The 10,168-nt window shown below is 32.3% G+C and overlaps 1 protein-coding gene across 1 annotated transcript; it reads right to left on the bottom strand.

The window, feature by feature from the left end:
• Window positions 1-604: 604 nt before the first annotated feature.
• Window positions 605-2,094, bottom strand: LOC122672376 (zinc finger BED domain-containing protein RICESLEEPER 2-like). Its single transcript, XM_043869861.1, has 3 exons — window positions 1,931-2,094; window positions 986-1,823; window positions 605-877 (listed from the first exon to the last, which is right to left on the bottom strand). The coding sequence occupies exons 1-3, from the start codon at window positions 2,092-2,094 to the stop codon at window positions 605-607; spliced, it is 1,275 nt and encodes a 424-aa protein (XP_043725796.1).
• Window positions 2,095-10,168: the final 8,074 nt, after the last annotated feature.

The raw sequence follows: 10,168 nt of genomic DNA, 5'->3' as shown, positions 1-10,168 counted from the left end.
AAATGGGTTTTTAAAATGAAATTATAAGAAGGAAAGCATGACCAGTAATCTACCAGAAATCAAAAGTTCTCCACTCCCTCCCCCTTCTCTCCATGCAATCATTGCTTCATGCCCTGCAAAAGGGAAACAATGTTTTCAAAAAATATATATGGAATTACAGAAATAGAAAATAAATGTAAAACAAGTAGCTCATAATATACCTAATCATTCAATAACGGTGGGGATGATGTCAGGAGCGACATAAGGTGTAGGGGTGCTGCAAACACACCTCCCAAGGTTTCTGATAACTCTTCAGTATCCATATCTGCATCCATTTCATCTACATAAAAAATTAAAAATTACTTAAGATTCTAAAACTATCAACGTCCAAGTAATTTAATTTAAGATTAGAAAACAAAATATTACCTCCTTAGTTCACATCATACATCCAATCACGTAGGCATACCAAAGCCTCAACATTCTTTAGGAGCAATTTACTTCGGTATTTATCAATCACCCTACCCCCAGCACTGAATGCCGACTCAGATGCAACCGTGGACACAAGAATCGCCAAAATATCACGGGCTAGCCGAGGCAAATCAAGACATTGGACCTCACATCCCTTTCAATATGCTAAAACATCATATTTCGTGGTTGATGGTTTTCTATCTTGTGCAAGGTATTGGTCCAATTCAGACTTCTCATCAGCTCTAGGCTTCTTCCTTTTTGACCACTTAGTGAACGGATCCTCAACCTCCTCATAACCAGAAGTCAAAGACGACCACTGCTCTTTCGTCATGCTCTTGTATTCGCTATAAAGTTGGCGTACAGCTGATCTCACACGGTCAACAGACTCATCAATCAGTAATTTATCATCACCATGGATCTCCTCATATGCCTACTCAATAACTCCCAACTTATAGCAGGGATAAAAAAACAACAGCAATGGATAAATCAGTGAATATTTCTCCCAATATTTATTGAATTTCTCTCTCATGGCAGATACCATCGCCAACATAAAATCTTCCTCAAATAAAGAGCCATCATTTAAAAGCATATGAATACGAACCACATTTACAAAATATAAGTTGGAGGTTGGATACTTTGAACTAGATAATTGCTTTGTGATTTCATCAAAAGGTTTCAAAAAGTTTGTAATTTTTTGAATCTTTGGCCACTCCTCCTCAGTAGGGCGATCTCTATAGTTTGACTCTAAATTCTCAAAGTTGTTAAAAGCTTGACGATAGAACAAAACATCATCAAGCATCTGGAATGTTGAATTCCATCTTGTACTAACATCTCCATGTAAGCCCCTCTTGGTGTTCAAACCTATTTGCCCACAACTTTCTGCAAATCTCACCTTCCTTGCTTGAGAACTCTTTACAAATTTTACACTGTCTCGTACCTTCTGAACTGCTTTATCAATCAGTTTGATACCATCTTGCACAATGAGGTTCAAGATATGTGCACAACAACGGATGTGAAAAAATTCCCCCTTACACACTAATGTACCTTTTGTATTCAAATTTGTTCTCACATGAGAAACAAATACATCATTTGCACTTGTATTATCTACGGTACAAGAAAACAATCTCCCTTCAATCCCCCACTCAGTCAAAATCTTGCCAACTGCCTCACAAATATGTGCACCAGTGTGTGGAGGAGTCAAGACTGTAAATTTGATCAATCTCTTATGTAAAACCCATGACTTATCAATATAGTGGGTTGTAAGAGTCATATAACCATCGTTGGAGACGGAGGTCCACAAATCAGTGGTCACTAAAACCCTCCCAACAAAACTTTTGACTGCCTCTCTGATGTTGTGATTTTCCTTCTTAAATACCCTTTGAATATCACTCAAAAGTATATTTCTACTAATGGGAGTGTATTTCTACTAATGGGAGTGTACTCAGGGTATATATATAACATCAACTTCCTAAATTCTTCATACTCTACAAATCTTGAAGGAAGTTCATTTTTGACAATTAGAGTCAAAATCATCTCACGAACAACTTCGGGGTCAATCTTCAAATCACTCACATTTAACTTCCCACTAGATGATTGCAGAAACATTTGCTTTATGTCCAAGATCTCACGTTTCGGACACCTTTTCATGTGACTATTCAATCTAGAAGTCCCATTTTTGTCAGGGTCAGCCAAGAATCATGCTCCACATTTAGTGCATTGAGCCCTAGGCTTTCCATCAGGACAATCTTTTGGATCTGCTTCTTTGAACCAATTACTGGTCCAACATAATGCTGTCCTAGCCTTGGATTTTCTCTTAGGAAGGGAAGTAGTTTCCTTTTTAACCTCTATTGCTATCCCAGGCACAGACCCAATCAAAGGGAGATTTGGTACTAGATTACCATTATTGGACTCTTTCATCTCAATTTCAGGCTTTTCCATTTTACCAATGAAGAGAAAATACAATATCTAAAGCACTTACAAATACAAAAAAATATTAAACATATTAAAACAAACTTATAATTTAATCCATATTAGCATGCACGTATTAGAAACACAAATATAGTGAAACATTTTATCATTTCTTAAACTATATAATTTTGTATGTAATAAGATTATAAGAGCTTACAATTATATATAGTTTAATTTATTATAAATAAACAATGATAAAAAAATTAGTAAAACACAAACTGACAAAAGAATACTGAATCCAACTTAGTGGATTCTTCAATTTAAGTATTTCCATTATGTCACAAAGAGACAAACTTGCAAACAATACTTTATTCTTTTGGTAAAGCTGACAAAGAATCCTTGCCATTATGTCACAAAGAGACAAACTTGACAAACAATACTTTGTTCTTTTGGTAAAGCTAATCCTTTCAATTTTGCACTTTCGTAGAGGGGCAACATGAATCTGAGATAATGAGGAGATATCCCAAAATCCCAAATGCCTCATCATGCCTTAGATGGGTATGGGAAAATCAGAAAAAGTATTATTTTTGGTATGGCCCACATGTGAGAGGGACACTAAAAGACACAACCCACCCATGGTTGAGAGAAGCTCAAGAACCGAGACAATAACCCATAAACTACTGAAAAAACTGATTGCTAACAATAGAATATTGAGATTTACCTCTTGCAGTAAAGAATAAAAAATCACTATGGAACTCCATTGCAACTTTGAAACCACTCTAAGCGATGAGACCATGAAGAAGACAAAGTGAAGTGAACGACTCAACGTTGAGGAGAGGCAGCCTGCAACGTAAAGACGATTTCGTAGCTGTGTTAATTGATGAGTATGTAACTAACTACTAAAGCCTAAAGGGTAAAATGTAAAGGGATTAGTCAATTAGGGTAAAACGTAAAAGGGAAGAGGATTAGATAGTTATGGACTCTTGGATTCTATCCGGTTCTATTCGATTCAAAATTAGGGTTAACCGACGATTATCCGGTTCTGAACTGAACCGAACCGGATAGAGAACATGTGAAATCAAAATCGCACAATTTTTTTGTGGTTCGATTCAGTTCGATCGTAAACGGTCTGTTTCAATTTCGATATTCGATTTCGGTTTCATTTTGACACCCTTAATTTTTACCTGTATTTTAACTTCTAAAATTCAAAAGTACTACTCTTATTAGAGCAATAGAACTTCACACCAATCGTAAAACTTAACAAGATACCGATACTTTATTTTTTATTAATATATTTATTTACTTAACTATTTTATTTTATGACTCTGATACCATGTGACAAAAACCTAATCTCAACAACGAAAACCTGTAAAAAAGAAAAAGAAAAACCGAGAGAGAGAAAGAAAGAAAGATCATGAGAAAAAAAGTGAATCACTTAGAGCCACAAGTGATACCCCTAGCATGGCTTAGGCCAATAACTTAATTTTTAACATTTGAGTTCTACTTATAACCAATTGAAAATAGTATCAAAGACAAGATTAATAATACTTACTAGACTAAATACAATCAAACACTATTAATCCACTATCAATATAACAAGGTAAATAGACTACCCTCACGGTACAATATTAGAAATAGTATTTTGAATCTTCATAAATAGGGCCGAGAATTGATGATAGCAATCACAATTTCACGACTCTAATCATGGCGTCAAATCATATTGCATGAAGAGATTTTGTCTTCACCTTATGTAGCTAAAAACTTTATCTTATATTTAATGGTTCAAGTCAATTATCGACATAAGAAGTTGTTAGGAATGCCGTAGTGGATAAATTATGAAGTACACAAAAATTTGAAGTGTCTAAGTCAGTCAACTACACTTAGAGAGGTTCACACAATTAGCTTTTGTGAACTGATCAATTTCATTTCGATAAATATATTTTTTAATTTTTTATAAAAAGGAATATATGTATAACAAATCACGTCTCTACAAGAACTGACGACTCTACTAACTAAACAAGTAATTGTTTTCATATCTTATCTGTTGACTATTTATGTTTTAATAGCTAGATTTTTATTTTTTATTTTTCTTGTTACAACGTATGGACAAGTGGTTAAGACACGGGGAGCATCAGACAAGCGAGAATGGACGATTAGCGATACTACATCTTTCTTCAGTGAAGCGGCCAAGAAATTTGAAATCTATGAGAAGCACTGAATAAACTTGTACTATGTATCTCATAATCTGAAAATCTTAATGGACGACCCTTCTCTTACTGTTACTCAGAGTTCAGAATGCATGACTTTGAGATTAAAAATGGACAAGGAACAAATGAATTTAAATCACAAGTTTCGGTATTCTAGAATCTTTTAAACTGTATGTGGGAACGATCTAAGGAGGACGAAGAGGTGATGGGTATAACTCACAGTGAGGAGATCAGCGTTCAAAGCCTTATTTTCTTTTCAGCAAAAATAGAAGCACAAGTGGCGGAAGATGATAAAAAGCCAAAAAAGGTAGAGGCAGCGGAAGACATTCATGTGGAGGCAGAGGTGACAGAAGAAGCCATTCCGGAGGTACAAGTGGAGGAAGAAGACAATCTGGTGGAGGCAGAAGTGGGGGAAGAAGACATTCCAATGACAGAAGTGGCAGAAGAAGACAATCTGGTGGAGGTAGAAGTAGCGGAAGAAGACATTCCAGTGGAGGTGGCGGAAGAAGAAGCTTCTAAGCTAGAAAAGAGAAAGAGAAGATGACCTCAGCATCTCAAAGATTTCGTTAGGTTTTGAGGCATAACTAGTGGAAGAGAAGAAGAAGGTTCTAAGCGAGAGAATAGAGAAAGAGAAGATCACCCCAGCATTTCAAAGATTTCATTAGGTTTTGAGGCATAATTGGTGGAAGAGAAGGATTAGTATAAACTCCTACTACTGTATTGTAAATTTTCAATTACATTTTTCTGGGCATTTACTAGTAATGACAATGATTTTTTTTTCCTGTAAATCAGAAAGTTTCTGGTGCTTTAATCTGCCAAAAAAAAAAAAGTGATTACGGCATGCACTTTTACTATTTAAGCAGTTGTTTTACTTGATATATATTATTCTTCATGGCTCTGATATCATGTGACAAAAATATAATCTCAACAACCAGAATCTATAAAGAAAAAGAAAAAAAAAATGAGAGAAAAATAAAGAGAGTACATGAGCATAAAGGGGAACTCAAACAATTGTTTTGTTTGATAGATATTATTTTTCATAGCTCTGATACCATGTGACAAAAACCTGATCTCAACATCAGAACCTGTAAAAAAAAAGAAAAGAAACAAGAGAGAAATAGAAAAAGATCATAAGAAGAAAGGAAGAACTACATACAACTCCAAGAGGATTCAGTATCCCTTATCATGGCTTAGACCAATAATTTTTATTAATCTTTAACGATTGAGTCATACTTAGAACCAATTGAAAATAACACACAAGACAAGACTAATAATACTTTGTTTGACTAAATACAATCAAACACTACTAAATCACTATCAATATAATAAGAAAAATAAACTATTCCTCACGATATAATATTTGACAATGGTATTTTGGCCTTTCATAAATAAGGGTAAAAATTAATAATAGTAATCACTATTCCAAGAGTCCAATCATTGCATAAAATCACATTGGATGAAAAGATTTTTTTTTCACCTTAGGTAACTAAAAATTTATCCTATATTTAATAGTTCAAGTCCATTACCAGCATAAGAAGTTTTATGGATACCATAGTGGACAAATTGTGAAACACATATAAAAATTTGAAATTTCTAAGTCAGTCAACTACACTTAGAGGGGTACACACAATCATTTTTAGTAAAATGCTTAACTAAAGTTAGTGGGATAAATTATTTTAATATCTACTCATCGGTTTGTCACTTGGCAACAATAAGAATTTTTCTTGCTGTGGTATCTATTGAGCACTATGTTGTGCATTAAAGGGATATGAAAATGGCCTTCCTCAATGGAGACCTAATGAAAGAAATCTACATGAACCAACTTGAAGGGTTTGCCATGAAAGGGTTTGAAAAAAGAGTTTGCAAGTTGAACAAATCTCTATATGGTCTTAAATAAATACCTAAATTATGGCATGAAAAATTTGATAAAACAGTAAAGAGCTTAGGTTTTCATACCAGTAACTCGGATAAATGCTTTTATTTTCGATTTGTGTCAAATAAGGTTACGATTATTTGCTTGTATGCGGACGACATATTGATTTTTGGTTCTGATCATTCTGTAGTGAGTGACATTAAAGCAACTTCATCTAAAGAATTCGACATAAAAGATCTTGGTGTAGTAGATACCATTCTTGGTATGAAACTAAGTTTTGATAGGTAAGGGATCGTTCTTAGTCAAACTCATTACATTGAGAAACTACTTTCTAAATGGGGATACAGTGATTGCAAACCAATTGAGACACCATATGACTATAACCAACGGCTAAAACCTAATACAGGCGAAACTGTGAATTAATTGATTTATTCTAAAATGATTGGTAGTCTCATGTATGTAATGAGTTATACTAGACCAGACATAGTCTTTACGGTAGACATGTTGAGTCGATTCACTAGTAATCTTGGTAAAGAACTTTGGAATGCTCTTACAAGGCTCATGAGATATCTTAAGGGTACTCTAAGGTATGCCTTACACTACATTGAACATCTTTCAATTTTGAAAGGATATTTTGATACATCGTGGTGCTCAGAAGGAATCAGGATGTGGTGGGCCCTACTGGATAAAATTCATCTAACCTAAAAACCTTAGTCTTTCCTATAAATACTAGCTGGAGACAACAACTTGCATTATTCCAAACTTGATATGCAGGGTGTATTGCTTTAAGCAACCTTGTGTTTAAACCCTAAACCCTAACACAAACTACAACATCTTTATTTGTTGCCCATTTATAAAAGGTACCTTAATTTTGTCTAATCTTATAGTTTTGTCTTCTTATAGTTTTGATGAGACATGAAAATAAATATTAAAAGAGTTTTATACTTTGATTAGAGAAAAAATAAATATTCATGGAGTTTAAAATGACAAATGAGTGAGGTCAAAATACTATTATTGTTCATTGTAGGACGAATCATTGCATCCCCTTGATGTAGTGGATATTATAACTGTTATAATATTATAAGGAATTGAACTTCCATATGTTTAATACTATATTTGCAATATCTTAGGGTACATCCTCTTAATATTTTCATCTTGATCAAGTTGATGCTAATAAGAAGTATTTGTTAAAACCTATCGATGTGTTCTCTTTTACTCGTCATGTTACTCCTAATGTCATAGACAACATTACGTACGATGTTGCAACAAATTTAGAAATGTTTATTAATAACGATCTTGAAAAAAAATTGGTTAAAAGTCCTACTTTTGCGGTAGCAACAAATATATTTTTAACCAAACTGTTGTATGATCAAAGATGTTTGAGTTATAAGATATATGAAAAGAAAATATATGATAGAAAGTGTTAAAGAGTATATTGTTGTTATTGTTATAACAACTATAACAACAACGACCCATTATGTAAGTTCATTCGACTTAAAAAGGTGTCCAGAAATCAACCAAGATGATTAAGGATGGAAGTTACATTACAGACATTTTTAATCAGTTTGGAGTTATGGTCCCTGGTTTGTCAAAATTACATTTGTTCCATCATTTTATATTTAGATTGTAAGTTTTTAAAACTATTTAATTTTTATTTATAAATCGTAAGAGATATTTATAATTTTTTGTTTTACTTTGATAAGGTGTCATTTTATGATTCTACAAACTATGACTTTGAAGAACATTCATTGCTGTGGGATTAAGATATGAGAGTTTTTTTTTTTCAACACTTGTACTTTCGAATCCAAAGTTTGTGCTGCTACGGATCAGGCTTATAGGTGTACAACTCAAAATTTTACACCATTGACTTAGAAGAGCTATATTCCACAGATGAAATCGTACTTAACTGTTATGTGTAATGAAGGTGGGGTAGAGTACAACGATCAGATAGGGGCAGTAAGGGTTTTTTAGAATCTTATTGTTTATGAATTAGAATATGTTTGGTTTTTTTTTATTTATTTTAGTTATATTAAAATTTAATTTTAATCTTAGTTTGAGGAATGTGAACGCGTTTTTATTAAAAAAATATTATTTCTTCTTCGATAACTTTATCAAAACGTCAGGTTGTTCGGTGTCGATAAACGTCGAACTTAAAAAGTGCAAAATGCTATTTCTAGTATGATTATTATTTTTATAGATTTTTTTTTTTACTACTTTGATTACAACAAGTTGTCTTGAAAGTTATTGTGAGAATGATTGACCATAAAAGCATTGACGACTCTACCAACTGAACAAATAGTTGTCTTTATATCTTATCTGTTGGCTATTTATGTTTAATAGCTAGAATTTTTTTTTTCTTTTTCTTGTTCATAACATATGAATAAGTGGTTAAGATAAGAACTTTTTCTTTTCAAATTGTTGTTTTGCTTGATATATATTATTCTTCATGGTTCTGATACCATATGATAAAAACCTGATCTCAACAATAGAATCTGTAAAGAAGAAGAAAAAAAATGAGAGAGAAATAAAGAGAGATCATAAAAAGAAAGGGGGATCTATTGACAACTACAAGAGGATTCAGTATCCCCTATCATGACCTAAGCTAATAATTTTTATTAATCTTTAACAATTGAGTCATATTTAAAATCAATTAGAAATAGCACCAAAGACAAGATTAATAATACTTTGCTTAACTAAATACAATAAAAAACTGTTAAGTACGCAATCATTGTTTTATGAATGCTCTAATTGACAAATTGTGAAGTTCATATAAAAATTTAAAATTTCTAAGTCGTACGCAATCATTTTTTATGAAATGATCAACTTCATTTCGACAGAAACAATTTATTTATTTTATGAAAATGAATATATACATAACAAACCATTGTAGCTTGTTATGTTGGACTGAAACATGCCATTAAACCAAGGAACTTTAGAGTTTAATAAAACTTCAATCTCATCTAACTTACATATGATTTACAGTTTCTTCCTCGAAGTACTACTTCAATCATTTAAATCATTTTTACTCTTATTTAAAATTTTAAATTTCAAAAGGGCTATTCTTATTAGAGTAATAGAATTTCAAACCAATCGTAAACTTCACAAGATACTTTAGTTTTTTTTAACTTTTAATTAATGTATGTTATTCTTGATGACCCTGATACCATATGATAAAAATTAAATTTTTATAACTAGAATTTGTAAAAAAGAAGAAGCCAAGTCGAGAGAAAAAAAAAAAAAAAGAAATCGTGAGAAGAAAGGAGGAACCACCTACAACATCTTTATTTGTTTTTCATTTGTAAAAGGTAACCTAATTTTGTCTAATCTTATAGTTTTATATTTTCTTATAATTTTGATGAGATAGAAAAATTAGTATTAATTAAGTTTCATATTTTGATGACAAAAAAATTAGATACTGCTGAAGTTTAAAATGACAAATGAACGAGGTCAAGAGACTACTATGTTCATTGTAGGACGAATGATTGCATCCCCTCTATGTAGTGAATATTATAACTACCGTAATATTATAAGAAATTGTAACTTTCATGCGTTTAATACTATATTTGCAGTATCTTGGGGTATCTCCTCTAAATATTTCGTCATCTTAATCAAGGTGATGCTGATAAGAAGTATTTGTTAAAACCTATCGGGGTGTTATCTTCTATTTGTCATTTTACTCCTAATGCCATAGACATTATTACGTATGATGTTACAACAAATCTAAATTTTTTTG

The sequence above is a fragment of the Telopea speciosissima genome, chromosome 8 (genome assembly GCF_018873765.1).
Source record: "Telopea speciosissima isolate NSW1024214 ecotype Mountain lineage chromosome 8, Tspe_v1, whole genome shotgun sequence".
NCBI classification, from domain to species: Eukaryota; Viridiplantae; Streptophyta; class Magnoliopsida; order Proteales; family Proteaceae; genus Telopea; species Telopea speciosissima.
Note: the sequence above shows the minus strand (reverse complement) of the source record. Positions and strands in the feature narration are given on the sequence as shown.